Below are 27244 nucleotides of genomic sequence, written 5' to 3' on the forward strand. Positions count from 1 at the left end.
CATTTGCCTCCACTTCCTGTGAACGTGTTCTTCCCTATCCCTTTGCCAAAAACTTGCAACTCAAACAGTACTCAAGTGTAGAAAACAAGACAGTTACTTAGATGAAACGACACAAAAAAAAAATCAATATTGCAATAAGGAATGACAACAAACATAAGTTGAAGTCCTCTCTAGCTGGCCATTAGAATGCTGCGTTATATTGCATAACTGATTTAAATAGAAAACGCGAGGAACAAAATAAGGCCACATAATTCGTGCCTTTTGAAAAACTTGTAATACTTCTGTTTTCCTATAAGGAGATGTGAAATGCAGGAAGATTATTTTCCCATCACTCAAAATATACACTTCCCCATCCACCATCTAAACACACAACCTTTGCGTGACTAGCGGCGCATTTCAGGAAGAAGACCAGCAGCGATTTGACACCAGGAGAAAAATGGGGTTCACAGCTCAGAGGTCAGAGTATGGAAGCTTTATGTTCCTCTATTTCTATCGCAGGGCCACAAACATTCTTCATTTGTTAGAACAATGTTCTGCCTTTAGATAAAGGGTTTATCATCACCTCAGTTTTTCGCTTAGGACACTTAACAAGGTGTACCCAAGTAGTTTGAACTGGGCTGTTTCTTTCAATTTCTAAGTGACGACCGTGTCTGCAGAAGGGTTGCTCAGTGCTTCTGGTCTCCTACTTCATGAGGTGACCCGCTAGGTGAGAGGAACTGCTGGGAGGTCCGTAGCCCACCTGAGTGTAACAGGAGGGAGGGAATAAAGAGGAGGCAGAGGTTAGCCACAGCTCTGCAAGCTAGATACTGCAGTATAGGAAGGAAGAGGAGAAAACAGGGTAGAAGTACCTGCAACACCAGTGCCACCCTTGGAGAGTTTGCTCGGTTTGGAGCAAGACGTGGAGGATGAGGCAGAGTGTTGATTGTGATTGATCTCGGGGTGTGTCCTCTTTCGTAATGAGGAAGAAGTCAAAGATGCGGAACCGCTGTGAGGAAGTGTGATTCCTTCTAGCGTTATCAGTCCCGGAGGGCCTCGAAACAGGCCCTCAGAGGCCCCTTGTCCGTTCCCGCTGTGAGAGTGGGGGTTGTGGTGCGTGTATTTATGATGACGGTGAACGTGATCCGCGCCTCTGTGCTGTTTCTCTTTGCTCACCAGCGGGCTGGAATGTTTGCTCTTGTTGTTGGCGGCCACGCTTTCATCAGACGAACTGTGACGCTCTGCTGACGAGGAAACTTTTATTTTCATCTTGAGCTCCTCCTTGCTTCTGTCAAGCTGCGAGCTTCCAGAACCAGGAATTGCCAGGTGGAGATTAAGTGAACTTTTGTCCCATTTGTCACTGTGATGTCGTCTCTCTTGTCCTGACACTGTGGAAGGAACTCTGTTCTTCATTGGTGAAGCAGTGGCGCTGCTACTGCTCCCTAAACTATGGGCACTTTGGGAAATTTGATGCATTTGTGCATACTTTCTATGATCAACTTGGCTCAAAGACGGCTGTGCATAGCTTGAGGAGGATGACTGATCCCCTCTCGAGTTGTTCTCTGTGAGTGTAGTGTTCTCCTGTCGGCTTTTCAGCCCAGAGGCAGCAGAATCTACAGTGTGTTTTTCTCTGTATTTGTCCAGCGACATTTTGGGGACAGCGGAGTGTTGTGGTGGAGGAAAGGAAGATGAACTAGTTGGCAGATGCTTGCCAGCTCCACTTGCACATGCTCCTTTTAGTTCCTGTTTTATGTTAAGATCGACAGTTTTCTCAGTCTTGATTGCTAATGACTGGGGATGCAAAGAGGCAGAAGATGCATGTAAGAACAGTGTCTGCTCTTGATGAGAGGGGCTGAGAGATTCCTGTTTAATATAGCCGGATGAATATCCTGCTTGACTCGGATTGGTCTGGGGCCATTCACTGTGGCTAGGTGGGTTGTAGGGGCCAGCCAAGGAGTCCAGAGACAGCGGTGTACCTCCAGGCTGAGCAGAAAGAGAGACTGTGAAGGCGGCTCCTGCTTTGGGAAAACTTGACCTTGATACTCCAACAAGTGAGCCGTCAAGCAGGGAATGGTCTTGAAACATCGAAGGACCAGCAACGGAAGTATCTGTCAGTTGGCTGTTCTCAGATTTTGGCTTTTTAGCAGCTTGGGTTGCCTGAAAACGTAGGGAATATTTTTTTTTCTCTGGGTTTAAAAGATGAATTGGTATGGAACACAGCAGCCAACAATGCAAAAATTGTAACACTGCCACCTGAACACCAGCACTTCTCTGTAACGCTAATTTTTCTTCTACATAAACGCCAGTTATGACTTGTGTCAGAAATAGGGGTGTAACGGTACACAAAAATCTCGGTTTGGGACGTACCTCGGTTTTGAGGTCACGGTTCGGTTCATTTTCGGTAAAGTAAGAAAACAATGCAAAATATAAATGTGCTAGTTGTTTATTACACGTCTTTGTGCTTTCAACAATAGGAACATTAGCCGATACAAAGCTAGAATTCTACTCAAAAAGTAGCAGGTATTTAAAGATAATCCAACAACAAAAGTTGCCCTTCAGACCCCGCGTATTAGCTTTCTTTCTGAAATAAAGAAGAAAAAAAGTCCCGTGCTAAAGAGAAAAGCAATCCCAATTTTAACATGTATTTTAAAAATGAAATGCCTCAGTGAAACTTTTTTTTCTTATGAACGGTTTTCAAAAGCTTTATTGGATTTTCTCACGTTAAAGCGCCACACAGAAATTAATAAATTGTGTAAGCAGGATGTGTGTATTATTCTTATTAATTACAGGTGTTTTAGCTCATTTCAATTTATTTTATTTAAATGGGCTATTATTTATTCTATTATGTGTTTATATTTTACAAATGTGATGTAGTATTCATTTATATTGTATATTTTATGTTGTATAACTTTTGTTCCTATGTGAATATTAGTTCCTACTTGTTTTGTTGTGGTAGGAGGGTTTTGTATTGAACACGGGGCCCGTGTTGGTCATTATTATAGCAAAGAAGACAGCAGTAAATCAACAAAGACCAGTCAACTGTGCCCCGATCCACCACTCAAGAGATCTGATGGACTCAAAAAGTAGGTTACGATTGCATATTAGTTTCAAAATCGACCCAATCCACCGTATTTTTACACGAGTGACTTCTGGCCCGATCCTAGCTACCGGTAGTAGTATTGACGCAGGAGGGCCGCGTCTCGCGTCAAATAATAAACTCTGCCGTTCTTTTCGCGTGCGTCGCGTTGAGCTGCTTCCTGGACGCGTCTAACACGCGGCCGCACTGCGACTGGTGTGCATTGGCTGATTGACTAACGCCCGCATTTCACTGTGTTCTCGTGGCGGCCACGTTGTCACTCCGTTGATGTTTCTGGGTTATACTGTCCTACAGTGTTGGTCCTCATTATAGTCGAGCAGACGGAGTAAATATAATCTACACAAAGAAACTAACCCGATCGACTCACAGCCTCGAAAAGTAAGGGTTATATTACGTCAGAAACTCCTTCGGTACGAGTCCGTTCCGAAACGAGCACCACGTACCGAAACTTCAATACTGTTACATGTACCGTTACACCCTTAGTCAGAAAGGTTTCAGGACTGCTGCCACTAAAGACATACGTCTAACCTAAAATACACATTGTCCCTTCGATATGACCCAGACAAATGATTCTTGAGCATAGGGCTACACTTCCACTTTCTAGAACCTTTCTGACACACCTAGTACAAGTACACAAATTGTCAGTGCAACCACAAAGTTTATGTGTCAAATGAGTCACTATGATGCAATTTAAACAGAAATGATTTGTCTTACTCTCCAGTTGCGTATTCTCTTTAACCGACTGGGCGTCTTCTCCAAAATTTGCAGAAACTCATGAGTCAACTCTGCAAAACACAATAAAAATGCATTACTATAATGCAATAGTTCTACTACAACAGCAGTGCTCACTTATACGCTTAAGTGATAATGGGTTAAGAAATTTCCAAGAGATTTCAACACAAATCATGCAACGATATTAGAGTTTCGGCTTACCATCAAGCAGCTCAAGAGTAACAGAGTTGTCCACGTACACCCACCAGTGTTTCCCATCAGTGGACACTGGTATCTCCCAGTTGGACCATTTGCATGCCAGGTGAATACACACACATGCAATCACAGTGGGCTTGTACTGTAGGCAGAATGTAGTGAGGTGTAGACTGGTGTGTGTGTGAGTGTAAAGGTATGCCCAGTGGACAATGTGTGTGTATTTGTATGCGTGATGACATGAAGAATTAAGGCCATCGTCAGGATTGGTCCCACATGTGGACAAAAAAAAAAGAACAGAAGGCGCAAATGGTTTCAATTCATTGTTCGTATACACTCAAACAAAGCTGAAAAATATTTTAAGCTGTTTCTGTTAATATGGAGAAATTGAACAGTAAACAGATTTGTCATGTCAATCCAGTTAGGAAATGGTGACGAGCCGTCTTATCAAGAAATGAATATATAAGCCAGAAAGGCATTAGTTAAAACTTCAGTGTGCGAAAAATTTAAAAGTATATGAAATTCAAACCTTTGTGGAATTTGATGGAAAAATTAAATGAAATATTACCATCAATAAATTGTGATGCTACAATGGCTAAAACTTAAACACAATTCTGATTCTGCCAAGTGTGGGCTTAAGTTTACTGGTATTCAACTAATTCACTGCCACTGACAGTGAGAGAAGTTCAATCCATAGAAACAATAAGGACTACTATAAGCACACTAAGTCCAGTTTGTAACATATGCTAAACCTTTGTTTTGCCAAATGTATTGGTCATACCTGGCTTGTGAAAGCTAAAGGATAGACAAACTAAACGGCAAAATAACTTTTTCAGTTTGAAAATAGGCTATCGTGACAAAATCCATTGCACCTAAAGGAAGCCTACGGTATTTGAATAAAATATGCGTTTGGCTTAACATTAAAAAAAGGTCAACTTTATGATCTGACAGATGCGAAAAAACCCTTAAAACAGTTTTGTTAGCTTATGAAAAAAAAAGGATTTATAACGAGGACATTACAATCATAAAACATCATTACTCAAACCCGTTAAGGACCCACTTTCAATTGCATCTAGTCCCATTAAAAATAAAAAGGAATCTGGTATGCAAAAAATATCTAAGACACCCAAATTTGGTAGCTCTATCTTTTCTAAGCATGCAGGTCGTTAATGGGTAAGATTCCATTAAGATTAAAGATACTTTTTGTAAAACAGCTAGAAATACCAACGAGCATTTACAGATATTCATATATGCATAACAAACGAATATGAAAAAGAATTTAGAAAAATGATTTTGCTGTACTTACCGGAAGGACCTCTATGAGAAATGTTTACATCTGCGAAATCTTTAGCGGCTATTCAGGCTACCAAAGTGTCTTTTAGAATTCTGCACTTTTTCGCAACCGAACAAACATGTGGCTTTTCAAGCGCACCACTACACTTCGCATCTTGCATTCAACCCATCGGTGCCAACACATGGTCCCTTGTACAATACACCGCACTGCGACTGGGGCCGGTAACGCCACAAGCCACAAAACCCCTGTCCCGCTCCCTTGGGTGGAGGGAGGGGAGCCACGGGCCATAGGCGGGCGTCCCAACAACCACCAGTGCATGGAGGGCCCGTTGGACACTGAAAGGGTACCCTGCATAACAGGAAGCAATGGTGTGCAGTCAAAGTGCAACAAAGGAGGGGCAGGATAACAACCTGTTGGTAGCCATGAAATAGGAAGTCTGAGCCAGATCCTTGCTTGCTGTGTGAGACACAAAGACAAACCATATGATGGGGAAAGCAATTACATTTCCTTCTAGTCAAACAACAACAGAACTTATAACATACAAGTAAATCATACTTTGTGTTTAAGATTTAATTTCCATTGAAACCCATGCAGTCAAGACCAAGACTGAAATATATGCAAGCCACCGTGCTTTTCAGCTGCTTAAAATCAAACCACTAGGCAAATATGTCTGCTGAGAGAGACTACTGCTCATTAGCATCTACCCAGCAGAGCTCGGTTTAATACAAAAAATATTCTTTGCATTATTTTTACCGGTCTAAAAATATACCGTAATTTTCTAACTATAAGCCGCTACTTTTTTCTTTCATTTTGAATCATGCGGCTTATAGTCCAGTGCGGCTTGTTTATTTATTTGGGTTAGTAGGTAACACTTAATTTTACAGCGGTGTCATAAGACTGTCATAAGACCACCATAAATATGACATGAACCTATCATTTGCATTACCGAATGCTTATGACGGATGTCATTAAATGACATCTGGCGAATTATGTCACTTACTCCATTAATGTCCAGATTGGATCTTTTACATCCATTCAAAAGTGAGATTATTTGATGGATAACACTATATGACATCTGCTATAAGCATCCATTATTGCTAATGACGGTGTCATATCATAATTATGATTGTCTAATGACAGTTTTATGGCGCGACTGTCAAATAAAGTGTTACAAAATACCATAACTAGCAATTAATGAAACAACCGGAACAACCGGAACAGTAACTGAAGAAATAATTAGCACAAAACATACATTTCGATTGTTATTCATATCTGTAGTGCTGCAATGCATGCTAGGAGGCATGTTGGACAACAGTGTTGACAGCAGGTGGCAGCAGAGGTTCACTGTCTCACTGAAGGGAGCAGTGATGGCCAAATGAAGCTTCTCGAAGCCAATTGGTTCAAAGCTTCATGGTGGTTCATTTGGTCTTATGACAGTTGTATGATGCCGGTATCAAATAAAAAGTGTTACCAATTTATATCTTTTGGTGTAAATATCCCATAATACAGTGAGGACAGCTGCGGCTTATAGTCCAGTGCGGTTTATCTATAAACAAATGCCGTTATCGTGCAAAATTTGGTAGGTTGCGGCTTATAGTCAGGTGCGCCTTATAGTGTGAAAATTACGGTAGGTATTGAATCGCTATATGCAAAACATATCTTTTAAAAAATCGGATCGTTGGTCGAAAAATTACGTTGGGACGTCTATTTAAAATTCAGTCTTGGACTTGGCGTAGAAGTGTTTCTATTAACTGTTTCAAGGTATGCGATTGTATAATCATTTGATTAGGGTTTCACAGACCTCCACCCCTATTTTATGAGGAAGAGTTGGATAAAAGCAAAGAAAGAAGCCTATACCTCGCACTAGCTGGGAACATTTCACCACATCAGTATGTGGATGATCAATAGTAATTTCAAAGCCTGGAACAAAATACATGACAGATGAGTTCAACACAGACAGCTTGGAGGTGACTTGTCATTTTCTTCTCGATTGACCCAAACTTGTTCTTCACGCTACACAAACAAGAGCAAGTTGAGTGTTGAACTGAGACGGATGATTTTCAAAGTCAATTTGGTAAAGCTGAATAACAAAATTAGGAAAACAAATGAGCAAAAGCGAATCCTGTGCCCAGATTGATACAGCTAGCAAAAAAGAATGACAAGTCACCTTATTAGAATTCATACACAGTACAGTAGTTACAGTGCAGTTGTTGATGTTGAGTTGACAAGTAAACTGTCATCAAGAAGAGGAAACCTTCAACCCAATATTTATTATGATAAACATGGTGCGCTCTCGCTCTCATTACAAATCATCATCCACTCTGGTCACCACTACTTACCAAGAGTCTGCAGCACTATGGATTCAAGTATCACCAGCTCTTGAGCTTGCTGGAGGTATGCCTGAAGTTTGATAGACAGTCATTACATAACAATTGTAATGAGTCTATGATCTCACCTAACAGCTAAGTTTAAATGACCAAAGCTGAAATCAGAGAGGCCATTAGGCTATTTAACTTAAGCGCGTGTAGCTTTTTGGACTGTGCCAACAGCGAAAATGACCCCGACAACAGGGAGTGCAGCAGGTTATACGGTACATTGGGAACCATGGCCAATGAGTGGACTGGAAAGATGACACATGGAAAGGAACGTAAAAGGGGAAAAAAAAAAAAAAAAAACTACACCATACTTTACAGAGATCCTCCAACTTACATTACTCTTAGTGTCAAGAGGTGATTCTTGCGGGTTTAGGCAGGCGTGCGCAACTTTAATCACATATTCCAGTTTCCGTGGCTGTTCTTCCACCTTGGCGGCCAAAAATAGTGCAGTGGGAGATATTGTCTGGAATGTAATTATGAAACATTCAAATGTCTAACATTTAAGGGGCGTTAAAAAAAAAAAAAAAAAAGCAAATAGTACTTACATTCCTGTGAAATTTGGTGAATGAGTGGTGCATATAAAATCTATGCATGTAAACAATTGCTGTATTTATAGTCAGTTGAGAGCTGGAATGTGGGTCAAGGGAAATAATTACATTGTTGCCTCATTTATCACGTTTTCAGTCTGGTGCTGGTGAAAACAAGTAACATGATTCTTGGTACAGTGGGAACTCAGATTTCTACGTAGGAAATTATTTTAGTTTGAAACTAACATACATTGACAACAATTAATTAATATTTATAGAAAAATAAATATTAACCCAATTCTTTCAGGCCAGGCCTTACCTTTCACAGCTAGATGCTGAAAATCAGAGTGGAATGTAGGGATAACGACTTCAAGGATGCATCTCACCTCTTTGTGTTTTACTTATTCATTGCCACTGAAAGACAATAGACGTTTACATATTCTAGTTGAGTGGGGAGTTCGCCGAGGGTCTGACACTGCCTCACTGTCAATTTCAAGCTTGGCAACACTGCTTGTCGATGGCAGTGAGTCCTCGTTTTAGATATGAGATCACACCATATGACATTAGAAACATTTCTGCTGTAGTGCAAACGGGCTATTAGGAAAAACAGTACGAATCCCTAATCACGCATATCAGAATCGTGAAGGCTCTTTAGCCGCTTCCCAAATTCTCCTATGCTACGTTGCGAATATGCCGCTTCAGAAACTAAACAAGTCCGTGAAGCTTTATGTGAGAAATATGCCAGGCTCATATCGCCGTCCGGATTAAGAGGAAAACCCGGTTGAGATTTTCGTGAACAGGTGGCTGCCAGAGTTGCCACAGTCGCAAATATGATCCACGGCCTTCTTATCGACGAAAACCTAAAGCTAACACGTTAGCATGCTACGTGCTGTTCGTGGTTAAGTACAACGTGTTCCAGGTGCTTTGGATGCGAATTAACCTACGTAATTTCAGTAACGCATTTTAAATTGAACAAATAATGTTAAATCATACATTCTAGAGGCAATACGTTCACGCCGAGGTTCGGGTCGTATCGTTCGCTAGCTTCCGCGTCTGGGTTCGGAACCAGTCTGTTTCGGAAGGATACACATTGAGTCTCTGACCCATGTCTTGGATCAAATTGGCCGCTTGTTGCCGGTAAGATAGCTCCCGGTCCGGTTCGACCCCGCATCGGCGAGACGGCGTGCTTTCGAGCTGCTCCCGGGTGAAAACCCATCTCGAAGAGGACCCCCGGCTCGCCGCCATTGCTCTTCGACGGTCATGGAGAAAGCGGATATGACGTCGGCCAAGACAGGAAGCCGCGAAAAATGACTTGCTGCTAAATCAGTTTTAGTTGCCAATATTGCCCAAGGACCGAGCCAACTAACCAACTAAATGTTACTTTACTACTAAATTAGGTAACATTATACACAGTATCTAATTAATGCACCTGTATGCAAGCCGAAGAGTGTCAGAAAAGTTCTGGGACTATGGTGGTAGTTTGTGTCTTTATTATTCAATCAAAAAAAAAAACGTTGCTTCAATCAAAAAAAAACTAGCTTCAATCAAAATATTTATTTTCAATCAACGAAAAAGTCACTTCAATCCAAAAAAATATGTTTGAATGCAAATAAATTTGAAACTAAAATAATGTATTTGGAACCTATTTTTCTTTGATTGATTTTTTAAAATTTATTTCTTTAAGTCAAGTTTTTTTTGTTTTTTTTTTTTTAAATTGAAACAACTTTTTTGATTGACCTAATGCAAGTTTGCGTTTGGACCACAATTTGGTTAGGACATTTGTCTCTTTATTATTCAATCAAAAAATATGTTGCTTCAAACAAACAAACAACATTTCAAAAGAAAAGTCATTTCAATCAAAAAAAAAAAAAAAAAAATTCAATTGTAGAAAAAAAGTTTTTGAATGTGAAAAATTATTTGAGACTCAGAAATTCGCATTTGAACACTTAATTTTTCACTGAAACTTTTCTTTGATTGAAGCAATCCTTTTTGTGTTTGAGCCATATTATGGGTAGAACATTTGTGTCTAAAATTCAATTCCAATAAAAGTTGCTTCAATTAAAAAAAAAAAAAAAAAAAAAAATATATATATATATATATATATATATATATATATATATATATATATATATATATATATATATATATATATATATATATTTTTTTTTTTTTTTTTTTTTAATCAAAGAAAAAAATCACTTGCAAATATATTTTTTCTTTTGAATTTTTTTTTTTATTTGATATATATTTTTTTTTTTATTGAAGTGTCACTTTTTTTGAAAAGCAAAAACTTTTAAACTATTTTTTTTTTTTTTGTAAGTGGAAAAGGTTTTGGATGCACTTTTTGTTTTTTAAGTGGAAAAATTTTTGAAGGCAATTTTTTCGATTGAATCATTTTGACACAAAAATCCAACTTCAACGCACTTCCGACATGTTTGAGTGGCAGGTGACTACGCCAATGGCATAAAATCATGAAGCAAGAATAATGGCCACCAGGGCTCCATCTAACCACCGGACTCTGCTCAAGTCCAAGCCGAAAAGAGGGCACCGGTACGGCGGTGTAACATCGGGATCTCACCGGAGTCCCCGCCACGGTTCGGAATTTCAATCAAAGAAAAATAGGTTCCAAAAACATTTTTGGGAGTTTCAAATTTATTTTTGCATTCAAACACGTTTTTTTTGTTTGAAGTGACTTATTCTTTGATTGAAAATTAATATTTTGATTGAAGCAACTTTTTTTTTTTGATTGAATAATAAAGACATAAATCTACCTCCATATTATACTGGTGTTTGACAAACTATTTGTAACAAAACATAAGGTATTTGAAGTAAGCATTTCTACATTAAACTGTGGGTACAGATTACATGTGAAAAAAAAATGTTCTTCTACACTCGTACCAGGGCTGCTCCGTATCTACATTTCTGTGTAAAAATTTAAAAGATTCATATAAGTATCATATTCATGTGACAAAATAGTTTATCTTTTAAATACTGCTGTTGGAAAGGAAAAAAACCAACGGGGTCGATGTTTTAAGTGATTTAAAGGTTGTTCATTCATTTGTCTTCTGAACCGCTTATCCTCACGAGGGTTGTGGGGGTGCTGGAGCCTATCCAGGTGACAGCAGGCAGTCGGCAGAGTACTACCTGAACTGGTTGCCAGCCAGTCGCAGTTAAAGGTTGTTGACTGTAGCAACAATAAAAAAAAATTGAACCCAACTGTTGTAATTTTTTTAATTGAAAATTAACATTTCAGTATTTACAACAATGGTTTATATGGACTTCCCATAAATTATTATAAATTTTCATGGATTTAATGCAATAAAAACAGCGGACCCCAGCATTAACTTCAGTAAAAACATATGAGTTGCATTAAAACGTTTGTTCGAGGAACACAACCATATTTAATTTTGGCTGCACATATTTCGTACAGCCGTTCCTTTCCTCACTGTTTTGATTTTGTCAAAATCACGGAATTAAACTCAATCAAATGTGAATGTGACAATTTAGATTCTGTCACTGGTTGATGTAAATCTGCTTCTTACTCAAATTGTTCTTTTTCAAGGCCCAAAAATTCCAGTGCATTTCCGGCCAGCAGCTTATCCTGTGAAACGAAAATAATAGTATTATTATCTAATAACATTTGATTTGGCTGGTTTGTTAGGTAGCCTGCGACTCACAAATGATACTGATTTCCATGGCGATTGTGCCAAAAATGATAACTTATTAAGTTATAGAATGGTTTGCAATACAGGTATTTATCAAAGCATATATTTTTATGAAATTGAACTCCACTTGCCATGGGAAAAAGTGGGACAATAACTTAATCAGATGCTCAAAATGGAGCCATGCGAATGTGCAATATCATTAAAAAATGATTACTACCTTTAAAGCTTCATCAAATTCCTCCATTGACTCAATTAGGGATCCAGGTTGCAGCTCTCCCAGTGGGAAGGGATAATCAGTCCCCAACATCACTTTATCCTGAAAAGAGAACGGATCCTAAGGCAACCAACCAAAGACTGTCCAAACTCTCATCACTGCTCTTTACAGGAGTCTTTTCTGACCACCTAAAAGACACGGTCGCTCACTTTTCCAATGACGTCAGTCAGCAGCTTCAGGGAGACAGGATCGTGAACGAGGGAGTCGGTATAAAAAGAACCAAGGTATTTCCGGGGATTGGTTTCGTTGTCCATAGCGCACAAATCTGGACGAACTTTGTGGCCGTGTTCAATTCTACCAATTGTGAATGGGAAGGAGCCCCCTGACAAAAAAATAGGAAGAAGTTTGTATTATCGCAGAATGAAATCGTGGCGTATGTGATTTTAAACATAAAATTTACCCCCATGAGCAAAGCAGACTTTCAGTTTTGGAAATCTCTCAAAGACACCTCCAAAAATCATTGAGCAAATAGCCATTGTTGTCTCTGTGGGCATGCCTTTTGATGGACAAGAAAAAAATTAATAAGTGGGGCAAGAGGAATTTAGTAGGATTTTGTGCAACATCAAAATAAACCAATCAATTTGAATCCTAACATTCACTGCTATTGACAAGTACACATACTTTTCACTTGCGTGTTTCACGGAGAATCGTGCAGTAGCATCTAATTGAGCTCCACTGAAATGAAGATTGCATTCAATTGTAACAACTCAAAGATACCAAAAGATGGTAGATTTTAGATCTGAACTCAGTTTTGTTTTGACTGCCATCGAGATTACGAGGGCACAAAATAAAAATAGCGACATTCGTCAATAGGCTGAAAGTATAGAGATTTTCCATTCAAACGCTCACTGTCGCCATATTTTCCAATCAAAAGCTGTTCATAATGTTTATTTATTTATTTTATTTTTATGGTTAATAGAATGAACCCCCATGAAGATGACAAAAGCAAAAAATAGCGGCATAAAAATCCGTCTGAGATCTTTCACTTCAGAAAAGTTCATTATCTCTGTTTTTTGGGTAAAGCAGCCGTATTTTGAAAAACAACTCTGTCTGGGGTGAGAACGTCTGGGTTGCTTACAATACGATTTGCGAAACAAGGCTCATGATAACGATGATCTCATGATATGGCAATACAATAATTATAGATACATGGGTCAGGAAATCATTCTACGATACTCTGCAAAACAACTACCGTACTTTTCGGACTATAAGTCGCAGTTTTTTTTCATAGTTTGGCCTGGGAGGCAACTTGTTTTCTGGAACGACTTATGAGTGCAATTATTAACACATTATTATATAATTTCAAAAGCTATTTTCCCAGGAAACCGCAAGAGAGCGCTCAACGCCTGTGTTTCAACATTGGCGGTAACTTATAAAAACAACTGAGAAGGGCTGAACAAAATTGGAACGAAAAGAAAATGTAACCTTAGCATTCTGTACACTTATTCACTTATTATATTAAATCTGTCATCTCAAAGATGACTGTCAATATAGAATTGACTGTGCTGAAAGCAGATGGAAGAAAAGTACTTTTTTTTTTTTAAACATATACCCATATGGTCCCAAATTCCTTAGGTGTTTATTCCCTTAATTAGAATTATACCAAAATACTACAATTTCCATCACTAAATATAGCATTTTCATTCCTCATTTGATTATTTATTAGAGCTTTGACATGTTTTATTAGAGTTTGATACTTCATTATTGTGAGCTCATGAACAGGTGTCGACATTTACTGATGGTCATGTCTAATTTGATTAGACCATTCCCCCTTTCCAATCAGCAAAAGCTTGTTTTGGAAAACATTACTTTTTCCTGATGGCGATTTTGAATTTATACAGTCATTTATTTGTATCTAGAATGTTCAATTACAGACATACCTGCGCACACTTGAATTTAATAGACCTGCAGCAATTTCCAAAACATCCTACATCTACGCCATCTCCCTCACCTACCAGCCAGGGCAGCCAATACTTAGCCATCCTCCCATCCGTCTGCATGTCCCAGGGGTGCACAAAAATGGAGCAATTCAGCGCTTCAGCCTCCTGCATGAGAAACATGCTGCTGTGTCAGTGCTTCTTAATGAGCATAAACATGACCTCCAAGAATGTCAAGAACATATCGAACGGGTAGAATGGTGAGGTGTAAATATTGAATCGTTTGCAAACACTCCGGTTGGCGGTGAATGCTTACAGCATAGAAAGGATCAAGGTCAGACGCATTTAGGTCCCAGTTGTTTATATGCGAGCCAATCTGTACGCCGGGGAAACCTAGTTCCTGTACACAGCGCCGCATCTCCAGTACGGCCAGGTCGGGCGCTTGCATGGGCAGTGTCCCCAGACCCACGAACCTTTTGGGGTGGCTGCTCACCGTCTGGGCCAAATCATCATTCAAAAGGACGCATAGATCCAGAGTGTCGTGCGGTTTGGCCTGAAAATGATGTTTTTGTACAAGATATAATTGCATAAATGGGGTGAAGCGTTAGAATTGTTTTTACCTTCTAAACCAGGGTTTGCTAATGAATAAGACATTTGGATTTGGGATTGGATTACCAGGGAAAAAAATTGGGCCACTTGCAAACGTTCATAAATTTCATGTCATGCTGTTATTGTTCAATAGTCGGACATTGTGGGCAAAAGCCTGTTATGGTGATTTGTGATTTGTGTCATTTTTCAAATAAAAATGCTTCTGGTGTGTCTTACCCAGTAGCTGAACATAACAGGAACGGTGGATAGGGCTTGAACTGTGACACCTGATATATTGAGAGAATCAGAAAATCTCTGCGTTAATTCATGATGTTTGTGATTGTAGACCAGTGTGTTGGACCCTTTACCATATTGATTCATGTCTCGAATGCGCGCGTTTGCATCCCAGCAGTTTTCTTGAATCACACGAAACAGCTTCCCGTCCTTTATCATCTTAGCTTCACCCTGAAATACGGTTATAATTCAAAAGCTCAGTTTTGGTTCTTATTTCTTTTAAGGTGACATGGTATGGACAATTGACTTTTTTGTTTTTTTTTTGCTGTAAATTTTGTTAATTTGGGTATTTTGACAAAGCATGTCATCTGGTAAGGCACCCGACATGTGTTTTAAATTGTGCTGGGCTGGAGTGGCATGTTTCCTTTAAATGGCGCTTCTCCATTGGCCAAACCTCTGATTTTTGATCAGTTTATATTTTTATTTTTATGGAAAGACAAGTGGATCCTGCGTTGGCTACATAACGACCACATGATGGCAGCATACAGCATATAACTATACAGCAGACCCCCTAAGAGAGTCATTTCATTATGAACCAAACAGGGTCTCACCTTTGCTAAATTTTTAATTATTTTAAAATAGGTATATATTACAGTACATTTGTGTTCTTAGATTGCGTGCACGTATTTTGTCCAGGTCTAGATCAGTAGTGGTCAAACATTTTACATCAAGCATCTACAAAAAATAAATAAACTACCACCATAATGACTAACATTAGAATGAAATATACCTTAGGTCCTAAAAGATACAATTAATAATGTTGTAAGCTGCTCTCACATGCACAGTTTGAACATTGGCACAATGGTAAACTAAAAGAAAATTACACACATTAAAAAAATGCAATTAATTCATTTGATAATGTCTCATTAAAATTAGATTTAAAAAAACCTATATAACTGTTTGAAAACAAACAGTTCCAAAACATTACAGAAAAAATCACTGTACATTTAAAAAAAAAAAAGGCAATTTGTATGACCTGGAATGGATTTAAAGGGAATACTGTATGTCCTTTTAAAAGCATCAGGCTGCACTCGACTCACCTGGCAGTGATGATGAAGCTGGACGAAGCCACCGTAGCCATACCTCTGAAACACATACACAGTACTTTGGCTTGTAATATATTTGTCAATTAAAATGTAAAATCAGTCCATTGTTATTTATGCATTTATATGAAATAGCCTCAATTACATTAACCCCAGCCATTACATCAAAATGGTGTGCAAGTTTAGACTCATTTGGACAAATTTTGTGTAAAATTTCTGTACTTCTTTTGGAACTTTTATTGTACATAAAACATATAGTCAATTGTAAAATGACTTACAAAAACAAATCTAGAAATGAGAACCTCTCATCTCTTTCAGCAATAAAGTTGGCCAATCATTAGCGAAAGCCAAATATGTGTAGTTACTGATTAAATTTTAACCACTTGTTGATGTATGGAGTGATTCATCCCGTTTAACACTACAGAGAATTTTTCAATGGATGTTTTAGATGGGCTTTAGCAAATACAAAATTGAAGGAAATGAATATATTTGTGAGTGACTAATATCCAATCTGGCTTCATGGACAATGCGGATTGACTTTCTTCTCAGTGCTATAACATGTTTATTCCTGTGAGTGCCATTTATATGTATGTGTTGATTATCCCCCTACCTTCTTTAAATCGGGCCATTCCTTTGGTAAAATATGATTATGTATATCAACCTTCATCCTTTTGAACACGTGAAAGTCGGCCGGCAGCGCTTTCAGTTTTATAACATTACGGAAATCCGGCAAAGGGAGTCAGTCCTCACCCTCAGCCAGAAAGCAATGACCGTCAGGTGAATAACTGCAGTTGAGACAGCACATGTCATTTATTAACTTTGGTCCCAACCATGTCGTTTTGTGAACATTTGTTTCATTGATATTGCACAAAGCAATATTTACAGTAATTCTACCTTCCAGGTTTGTGGACAATATATTTTGTGCAGTATATTGCTACTTTTTTAGTGTAATTTTTTGCTTTCCATTTCATTAGATGTAATTCCAGAGTCGAACACTAGATAGCGGCAGTGAAATTGCACTGACATTGTGTAAATTTGACAAAAGAAGAATGAAAACAATAAGTATTTCAGCTCAACCCACTTTTTGAATGTCCCAGTTATTTGCGGAGTTTGACTTTTGGGGCAGGGGGGACACAACATGATGATGACCCCAAAACGCAGTGTCAACAATAAAATTAACTTACAAGAAAATTTATAATAATAAGTTGAAAATGAGCGTTTTTTTTGTGTCCCGTCAATCTTGAGGGGAATTCTAAATCAGGCTGTTTAGGACAGTTATACTTTTTGCCAAGATCGTCATCCATTGAATATAGTATGCCCGCCGGCGTCGTGCCAATGTAGTTACCCTTGTCAAAAATTGTACTCCCTGGGCGGAGCCACTGCGCTGCACTGATTTGCTTGATTTCCATGTTTTGGTGATGTGGCTATCTACGAAGTTTTAAAACATGGCCCATCCATCCCCAAAAAACTTTTTTTTTTCTTCCAAAATATATAACTGTCTTTTTTCTGGCTTCAATTAATTGTTTAAGTCGACATAACTCATAACTAATGTGTGTGTCTGCGCCCTCCCGCAGCCAGGGCATACAATTTTTGACGGGGATAACTACATTGGCAAGACACCAGTGGTGGCTCTGTTGTACAATTAGCATTTTAGTGGGGCAAATTAAAACTCCGCTCACCACTTTGGCGGTGCACTCTGGCGGATCATGGTCCAGATTTTCCATCCTTAGTTCTTGCTCAGTAGTTGTTGTCGCTTTTGAAAGCTTAGGTTTGAAAAAATTACGTACAGTGATACCTCAGCTCACGAACATAATTGGTTCCCAGAAAGTGTGCGTGAGGCGAAAAGTTCGTCTTCCGAACATTTATTTCCCATAAGAAACCATTAAAATGAGAATAATCCGTTCCCAGGTCCCCATAAAACATAATTTTCTACTAAATAAGCCTTAAAACTACACAAAAATACACCTTATTTTATGTATAATAAGTGTGCTATTGTATTATAATTAAAGAAATAAACTGTACTGTATAATAAAGTTGTTTTATTTACCTTTGCGATGGTATGGGAGTGGGAGGAGGAGGGAGGGAGTTACTGTTTGGAAGGAGAGTGTTACCGGCAAAGTGCGCAGTTAGCGTAGACTCCACTGCTGTGCCCCCCACATGCTTTTGGTTGTTAATAAAAGTGCCCACAAAAAGCCATCCGACGCCTCTGGGTGTTTGTATGCACGCCGCCTCCTTTCTGGAGAGGAAATCGGGCGAACCGAAGACAACCGACGACAACGAGCCAACGTGACTCGCCGGTCCACTTCTCACGACAGTGGGAAGCTGAAAGCACCGCCAATTACCAGTCGAGGGCGAATTGGTAACACGAGTCAACTTCCATAAGGACTGTATGTAACTCTTTTTCGGTCCCATAATAGCAAAAGTACACTCAATATGGTCCAAAATGTCTATCAAACACAAACCACGTCCGCACTCAACGAAAGGGAGGGGACGAACTGGGACGCCGTGAGCGTGCGTCAGCTTCTCGTGGCGCTGTCCGACCGCGTGGCTTGGTTCGTCCGCCGAAAACTAGTTCGCCAGCAGAGACTATATGCTCGCGAATTTAATGTTCTTGAGGCGAAAAGTTCGTGAGCTTAAGCGTTCGTGAGCCGAGGTATCACTGTATATCCATTAGGAGTGGAAACCTCTTGGTACCTCATGATACGATACGATTTGCGATACAAAGCTCACGATAACAATGATCTGACGATATGGCGGTACAAGGATTATCAATACATTGGTCAGAAAATCATTCTCGGATATTCTACAAACAACAAACAGAAAAACAAGCTTCTACTGTGAATTGGAATGAGTTTGTCACTAGTAGGCATCCAATCCATTTGAACTGGGATGCTGCCATCCCTCCCACTTCAAACGGTCTATGGCCATCAGTGGAAGCCAATGCCAGGCAATGAGGTAATTTTGGGCCATTTAAGGTCATTTACCTGTTGATTTTCAGTTACCTCCTGTTGATTTTGGGGTATTTTATGGGTCACTTCCTGTTTATTTTGAGTTACAGAACAGTAAGTGACCTGGGAATCACCCAAATGAATAGGCAGTGACTCAAACTCAACAGGAAATTACCTGTAAATGCCCTAAAATTCAGACAGAATAACTGAACACTCTGGTTTCGAATGAACGAACGTTCCCAGTCTACATGGATTGGGCGTCAAGCACCGTCAATGCAGCCTTAGAGTTAATTGAGACACTATTATGGTGGAAGATTTTGTTAGCAACTTGTTGGTTCATTTTTATGTATTTTTTTTTTTTAGACATTGGCACCTTTTTAAAACGATATTTCGATTCTTGGCAGGAGCATATCGATAACCTTTTGGGATACAAAGTATCACGATATATCACCATTTCGATGTATTGTTACACCCCCAATATCGATCTTGCCTCTTCGGTACTCGGGTGGTTATGGCTAAGCAAAGCAAATAACTGTCTAAGGTGCTAGTGACATGATCAGTTCGAAAAATAATTTTGTGATGATGTTCGCCCAGTGCAGTTGAAGAAGCGATGCATACACAGTGAGTCCATTTCACTTATCCAATAGTTTATTTTGGCAGCATCTTGTAACTTAACTGAAATGCTCTTTATCCAAATAAAAGTAACAAACCAAAAGACTCAATAACGTATTCACAATGGCACAAACAAAATGATTACATTCCTTTCGAGCACAATGCACTAAGCCACATTCAAAAACCGTTTTGTCCTTCTAACTACCAACCCCTGTGTCATGATTACCTGTCATTTTAAGTGTGCGGGGGCTGACTCCTGGTCAGTGGAAAGAAATGTTTGACAGCCCCTTGTGGCAAGGGGTAAAATTACAGTAATAACACAAATCAGGAATATGGCTCATACAAACTTTGACCCTTTATAAAAATATATTTTTTTGTTCATTTCATTCATTTTTTGTTGTTTGTTTTATTGCTTTACAACTTTATATACATTATTTTACTGAAAAACTCTTAATTTTAAAATCATGTATAGGAAAGTCTATTACATACAATGACACTTTTCGGCCACCAGGGAGGCCTGGGCTCCCGGCCCTCCTTAAACTCCGTTTATGGTCACAATTCTCGTCTGTCCACGGAAGGTCAATCTATTGCACATATCTGGCCATAACAATTTATGTAAATTGTCAGATGATGAATTTGTTAGTTTGAAAGATGGGATTTTTACAGCAGGTGTGGTACTTTTCATGTTAAATTAATCCAGCAAACAAGCCGAAAACTATTAATCTAGCTGTCCTTGGCGGAACTTAGAATGTTGTTCTGTATTTTGACTTTTAACATAAGGAAATTAACTTAGTTTTGTTCCTTCACTGCTAGGCCTCCCAGTTAAAATGGATTGGACATACATCACAAGCAGTGAATGAGTTTTAAAGGGCTGCTTGTCATGGATCTGGGAATAGATGAGTCCCATAAACCAGTGGTCTTGGAAACAAGAGTCTGCATTCAAGAGTGTCCCAAGTTGACTAGGTACAATTACTACAGTAATGTTGCCTATTTCATCAGGTAAAGACACTCATAGAAATTAAAAATACATTATCGAGTTTAGAAAACTGTCACAACACTATATTCAATCATGAAAACATTCAGTTATCCCTTTAATACGTGCAACATGAAGCAATTATCAGAGAATCCCAAAATTTGAAGAATAAGGTCCTAATGAAACCTTTTTTTTAAATACATTTTAAAAAAGAAAATGCAAAATGAATATGGGTAATAAGCGCTCTAATATCTATAACCCTTGCTAAATCCTGGTTTTTTTTTTTCTCCGCATGGAATCAGCAGATGCATGTGTTGACTTGTATCTATCTTTTTTTTTTTTCACAAAACAAATGTCAAAATTCTGAATTACTTTCAAAATCATGAAATTTTAGGTGTATCAAATGTGATATTTTTGGCAATAAAGGGTTAAGAGGTGTCATGTGTTAATTAAACAACATCCCATTACTTCACTCATTGTTTCACCATGGTGGTGGTTATGAACAGACAGTCCCCTAGCTATCACGTGTGCAAGCCGTACACAAATACCACACTGGACATGCATGATTTTGACCTGACGTAGCAGCCACAATGTGGTCACACTGCCTGTATGACAATTGTGGAAGCTTCAGGCCTCACGAAATCACTTCCTGTCCGTAGTTATGACGGGTGGTCCACACGGGAGGATATGTGGTCATTTTGTGTCGCAACCCAAAAACTAAACAGAAATGGGGAACTGGACAGCCTGGTAAGCCCAAAAGTATCCGCGGATGAACAAATTATGATGTTTTTAAGCACTGTTTTGTTGTAAAATTTGGCACGTGTTAGTGAGCTCTTTTTGTATGTATTATGATGATCAACCCATTCAATTTCTACAGAGTTTTTCCTAATTAGGCTTACAAGTTAGTTGGACAGTATGAATCTGGAATGGAATTTCGTTACACTTGTAATTACATTAAAGAAACATCAAAAATCTCATCTGATGTTGGACAAGAGGCAATGTAACACACTGGACTGCATGGTCCCCTGCCAATTACAAGGCAATTACAGTATAACAAAAAATAAACGCTGACATTGACAACTATCGACTATTTTGAGCAAGGGCGTAGGTTTGGCCTCAACATTGGTAGGGACGGTACAACAGCATAACCAGCATGTACACTTTTTGCCCGGAATGGGACATTAATAAGACCAAACAGATTGGCCGAACTGGTGTCAGGGCTATATTTCTTACGAATATGAACCTAATTAATTGATATGCAAAATCAGGGGTGCTCATTACGTCGATCACGATCGACCAGTCGATCGCAACGCTAGTGTGGGTAGCTCACGGCACCCCCCCCCTAAAAAAACAAAACAAACATTAATAAAAAAATGTACATAGTTAATTATGATTTTGTTGTGTGATTAACATATGAGGCACCCCTCTCTCTCTAAGCAGCTTTTAGCTCAAGTTTTTCTAGTTCTATAGTTTCCAACAGAGTTCACTACATTTCTTACAGTTTAAATAATGTTAACTGTAAAAACCACAAACAGAAGAACACTTCTCTCTAAGCAGTTCCCTACCCGAGTTTTGCAGGTTAGCAAGTTCACAGTTTAATGTTATGCTAACTCTAATGCAGGTCGGACGTTCATTAGCAAAATTAGTGGTGTGTTCCCCACCTCCACAACATTGGCGTCTTTTTAAATCACTTACAGTGACTGCTGCTGGATGAAAAAACTTCTATCCCTCCTCTTCGAAGGGGGTGGAGGAGGCAGCATTTTTTTTTTTGATATTTCTGTTGGAGTTGTGTGATCGTGAGTGTCGGGGATGGGTCAAGTCATCAGCCAATGAAACGTGCGTTTGAGGGGGAGGGGAAATGGACCGGCACATTCAGCAAGTGAAATGGGGTAAAGGTAAGTTTGAAGTAGTTCACGTCATAATTTCAGGATCAATTCTATACTTAAAACATTTGGGTAGACAATCTAAATTACCTATATAATTGAACCAGGGCCGGCCCAGGCTTTTGGGGGCCCTACGCAAAATAATGCAAAGGGGTCCATATTTTTGGCCCACCATTTCGTCATAGTGTATTTTGAAACCCATACATGCAATCCAAGCCATACGTCCATTTTTTGTATATTAATCAGATTTTGTTGCACTGCATACTTCAAACTTCTCACCCCAAATGATTGTCAGTACTTACAGTATAGCGCCAAACCTTTTTCTAAAAGAGGAAAGAAAGAAGTTAAGGAAGAACTTTTATTTTTTTAGAGCAAACTGTAGTAGACAAAATAAAATATAAATTAAACAATTGCTAGATTGGGGGCCCCCTAGTGGTCAGGGGCCCTAAGCAGCTGCATAGTCTGCGTATAGGCTGGGCCGGCCCTGAATTGAACTCATTATATCATGATTATGAGGTTGCTTAAAATTTGGTAGGGACAATTTGAGTATCCTGAAAAGTTGCTAGTGTTATGTCCCTATTGTTCCTATGCAAACCTACTACGCCCTTGATTTTGGGTCTTCAATGCTTCAATGTTTTTGAAGGAGAAAGCCAGCATATCTGGAGAACACCAAAGGAAACTTCACACGGCCGATGTGCTTGAAACTACCATGTTCACAGAAAAAAAAATGAAAATACAAATCAATAAATTTAGTTTGTTTGAGAGGGAACATGTATTCAGTGGATGGGGTAACAAAAAAAAACAACAACAATAAAATAAAATTTAAAAAAAGGGGAGAAAACGCTGGGGGCGGGAATGTGAAGGTGCCGCCCGCCACATCCACAGTACAATATCGCATCAGCTGCATCTAATAACTCCAAAGTGTCTTCGATCACACTTGCGCTGCTTATTATTTTCTCGTTTCTCTTTAGTCTGCGTGTCACAAGTTGCTCTCTTGCCTTATCGTTTCCCCCCTATATATATTTTATTTTATTTATTTATTTATTTATTTTTTTTATCTCACATTACATCGCCATTGCCCTCCTTCTCCGCCCCACGACGCAATCAAGCCGGCGCTGGTGCCGTTGTAACCCTCGCGCTTGGATGTCTGCTGCGCTCTCCATCATCCAACCTCCTCGCCGTCTCAGCTGCTCTTCCTCTCTCAAACTACAATAGAACTCAAAGCGAGCGTGCCATCCAACAATGACGGACCCGGCGACCCGAGAGTCCTACCCAGTCCCGGATTTGACCATAGTCGATCCTTCACCAGGAACAGTGCGGAACGGCCAGTGCGCCCCGGATGGCTTCGGTAACAACCACCATAACCACCACAACAACCAGCAGCAGCACGTCAAAAGCCCCGTCCAACATGAGGCGCTCACCTCCGGCCAGGAGATGAAAATCACCGACAGTGTGGAGGGAGAAGGTACCCTAACTCCCATTCATCTATCTTAATGTTGTGATTAGCCTAACCCATGGGGAAATAATGTGGTATTTTTAGCATGCTCTTGTTTGAATAATTCATAAATCAGCAGGATTCCCCTAGACAATCTTCCACACCTTAAAAAAAAACATCTTCATGGCAAAAATATATGAGCAGCATGGAGCTCTCATGGAGAGTACCTCTGCCCTACAGTTCTGAGGTTCTGGGTTCGATTTTTATGTTTAGCACAATGTGGGTGCTCTCACTTATACATTCCAAGCATATCTCAGGTTAACTGAAGAATATAAATTGCCCATAAATGAGAGTTTTCATGGTTGTTTTTGTATGTATGTGCTTCTTGATTGGCTGGTGACAAGTCTGCCAGTCCTGAAATAATGCATGGTTTTAGAATTAATTAATTAATTAATTAATAGGAATGTCAGAATTAGGAACATTCCCTCCAAAACCTTTGACATTTGAAAGTTGGGCTCATTCGTATTGGTTGAGAATTGGGACTGTTGAATTTCAGTTGAGTTCCTTCAATTTTAACCCCTTTGACACCTAATGTCACCCATTTCTCACAGACCTGTTTTCATTCAAAATATATTTGAGACTAGGCATGTGCAGGTATGAGATTCTGACGGTATGATAACCTTAAGCAAAAATATCACGATTTCATGGTATTCCAATTACAGCTGTAAAATGTGTTACTTTAAGATATCTGGGTTAGAAAAAACTTTTTTTCAATTGAACAGGATTTTTTAAAACATTAGCAAATTGGAACATAAGTATAATGTTAAGTTAAAATAAATAATAAACAAATAATAAATAAATAACAAATAATAACTGATATATTCTGAATAAAATTATAATATATGCTGTCCTTTAGGTGGGCGTAAACCCACGGCCACAGTGCAACATGATTAACAGAAGAACAAAAATTATTAAATATTTTCCATAAAACGCATGTGTGTTTGACTCGTATCATGTTTACATTATACACACACTCTCTTTAGCAACACAGACAGTTGCCAGAGAGAGAAAAAAACATGTTTTAACTAGGGGTGTCAAACGATTAAAATTTTTAATCGAGTTAATTACAGCTTAAAAATTAATTAATCGTAATTATTCGCAATTAATCGCAATTCAAACCATCTATAAAATATGCCATTTTTTTCTGTAAATTATTGTTGGAATGGAAAGATAAGACACAAGATGGATATATACATTCAAAATACGGTACATAAGTACTGTATTTCTTTATTATAACACTAAATCAACAAGATGGCATTACCATTATTAACATTGTTAAAGCAATCCATGGATAGAAAGACTTGTAGTTCTTAAAAGACAAGTTATAGAAATTTTATATCAAAACTCCTCTTCATGTTTTCATTTTAATAAAATTTGTAAAATTTTCAATCAAATAATAAACTAGTAGCCCGCCATTATTGATGTCAATGGTAAATGGTGTTATTAATTACTTACACAATGCTATTGGGTGCTGAAGCATATAAAATCAGTCGCAACCAAGCGCCAGCAGAGGGCGGCAAAACTCTGAAAAACACAACAAGTACACCTTTCACTGTGCTCTCATTTTATTCTGTTTGAGCGGGGCATTTGTGCATTAATTGCGTCAAATATTTTAACAGGATTATTTTTAAAAAATAATTACCGCTCGTTAACGCGATAATTTTGACAGCCCTAGTTTTAATCACTGCTAGACACACGAAAAACGAGATAACTCTCGTAGCTGTTAAACGTTAACGATAGTATTTACTAACCTTCAATTTCGTATAAATGCAAAATCATATTGAAGGTATTGCCTCCTCGGCAGCCACCCTCCGCAAACATGTTTTACATGTTGGTTGGCCCTCCTCATGTAAGCAGCGGCTGTCTGTAACTTTTCTGTAGCCGAAGTATTCCCATATCAGCAATTTTTTTTCAATAGGAGTAAGAAGTTCAGGAGTTTTACCTCTTCCAGCCATCGTGTAGCACAGCTGACTCACTGAGCATCAAATGGTGGGGGAGGGTTAAGCCTTGCAGCTGCAAGCGAGGGATTTCTCCATGCATTTTTGGGACATAAAAAATAGCTATAAACCGTAGGGACAGGATGACGTAAATTTTTTGCCGCTTTTAAACCTTTACATTTTCATTCCACGGTATAACTTGAAACCGGTAATCAGCACATGTCTATTTGAGACACTGTATTTTTCCTTTAAAAATATTTTGGTCGAATTTTAGTTTTTGTTCTTATTTCAGTTGTATTTTTAAATTTGTTATATTTGTGTTTTATGATTAAATTAATATATTTATTCTGGTGAACATATGTATACCTCCTAAGCGTGTTCATGCATAATCCCCTACGTGGTTATTTATGTCAATTTCTCATACAAAATGTTGAATCCTGAACATTTAGAAGTTGGAATGATAACATTTTTGGTGATGATTTTTTTTTAGAGGTTGATCATTCGAATTTTAGAAGGATTTGGACCAGATGACAAATGTTGACCATGTGGTGAAAATATTCCAGTTGATTAATCTATTTAGCATTTTTTCCATAAGCGGATTTTAGGGGGGAGGGGGGGGGTCTGGCAGGGGGGACAGGCCCCCCTGGTGTCCGAAAAGTGTCATTGCATGTAATTGACTTTCCTATATATATGAAAGTTGAAAAGCAAAAAAACGGCAACAAAATTGAATGAAATGAACAAAAATATAAATTTTTATAATGGGTCAAAATTATTTTTCGAGCACCTTAGTCTTTCATTTGCTTTGCATATAATTTAAAAAAAAAAAAAAAAAAAAAAGAAAAAGAAAAAATTAGAAAAAAAATATTTTAAAAAAGTTTTTTTTTTCTTTGACCGAAAATATTTTTTTTGATTGAAGCAACTTTTTTGGGGGGGGGGATTGAATGATTTAGACACAAATGTCCTCATCATAATATGGCCCAAATGCAAAAAGGATTGCTTCAATCAAAGAAAACTTTTTAAATGAAAAATTAAGTGTTCAAATGCAAATTTTTCAATCTCAAATATTTTTTTGTATTTAAAATTATATTTTATATATTTTATATAATATTTTCTATGATTGAAATGTTTTTGGTTTTTTTTGATTGAAGTGATTTTCTTTTTTAAAATCTATATTTTTTGAAGCAACTTATTTTTTGACTGAATAATAAAAACAAAATGTTCTAGCCAAAATGTGGCCAAAAAACATTTCAACATTACTTCAATCAAAAAAGTTGCTTCAATCAAAAAAAACTTCACTTCAATCATTAAAAAAAAAAAAAAATAAAATAATAATAATCAAAGAAAACTAGCTTTCACATGCATTTTTTTTGGGGGGGGGGTTGAGTTTCAAATTTAGTTTTGCATTCAAACACATTTTTTTTAATTGACGCGACATTTTTTTGGGTTGAATAAGAAAGACATA

General features: G+C 38.3%; 3 protein-coding genes across 5 annotated transcripts in view; 1 reads left to right on the forward strand and 2 right to left on the reverse strand.

The window, feature by feature from the left end:
- Positions 1–104: 104 nt before the first annotated feature.
- ccnt2a (cyclin T2a) lies at positions 105–9460 on the reverse strand. Of its 3 annotated transcripts, XM_057852136.1 has the most exons (10): positions 9281–9460; positions 8212–8293; positions 8001–8129; positions 7631–7691; positions 7149–7211; positions 5702–5747; positions 4007–4170; positions 3788–3858; positions 849–2133; positions 105–739 (listed from the first exon to the last, which is right to left on the reverse strand). In XM_057852136.1, the coding sequence occupies exons 1-10, from the start codon at positions 9436–9438 to the stop codon at positions 666–668; spliced, it is 2133 nt and encodes a 710-aa protein (XP_057708119.1). In that variant the 5' UTR covers positions 9439–9460; the 3' UTR covers positions 105–665. The 3 variants fall into 3 exon arrangements, 2 of the variants coding, with proteins under 2 accessions (XP_057708119.1, XP_057708120.1); XM_057852137.1 differs by lacking the exons at positions 7631–7691; positions 8212–8293; positions 9281–9460 and having other exon boundaries at positions 8001–8111; XR_009066290.1 differs by lacking the exons at positions 105–739; positions 849–2133; positions 3788–3858 and having other exon boundaries at positions 4022–4170; positions 5304–5747.
- Positions 9461–11410: 1950 nt separating this feature from the next.
- On the reverse strand, positions 11411–16692 carry acmsd (aminocarboxymuconate semialdehyde decarboxylase). Its single transcript, XM_057852942.1, has 10 exons — positions 16545–16692; positions 15932–15976; positions 14966–15062; positions 14835–14884; positions 14326–14562; positions 14084–14177; positions 12533–12628; positions 12282–12454; positions 12076–12174; positions 11411–11794 (listed from the first exon to the last, which is right to left on the reverse strand). Exons 1-10 carry the CDS (start codon positions 16599–16601, stop codon positions 11732–11734), a joined length of 1011 nt encoding a protein of 336 aa, XP_057708925.1. The 5' UTR covers positions 16602–16692; the 3' UTR covers positions 11411–11731.
- Positions 16693–23276: 6584 nt separating this feature from the next.
- The window catches only part of tmem163a (transmembrane protein 163a), a 54395-nt gene continuing 50427 nt past the window's right edge, over positions 23277–27244 (forward strand). Inside the window, exon 1 of the mRNA XM_057852703.1 lies at positions 23277–23815. Coding sequence (XP_057708686.1) covers positions 23593–23815 — 223 coding nt within the window. The 5' untranslated portion in view covers positions 23277–23592. The remainder of the gene's footprint in view (positions 23816–27244) is intronic.

This window comes from Corythoichthys intestinalis, chromosome 12 (genome assembly GCF_030265065.1).
Source record: "Corythoichthys intestinalis isolate RoL2023-P3 chromosome 12, ASM3026506v1, whole genome shotgun sequence".
In the NCBI taxonomy this organism is placed as follows: Eukaryota; Metazoa; Chordata; class Actinopteri; order Syngnathiformes; family Syngnathidae; genus Corythoichthys; species Corythoichthys intestinalis.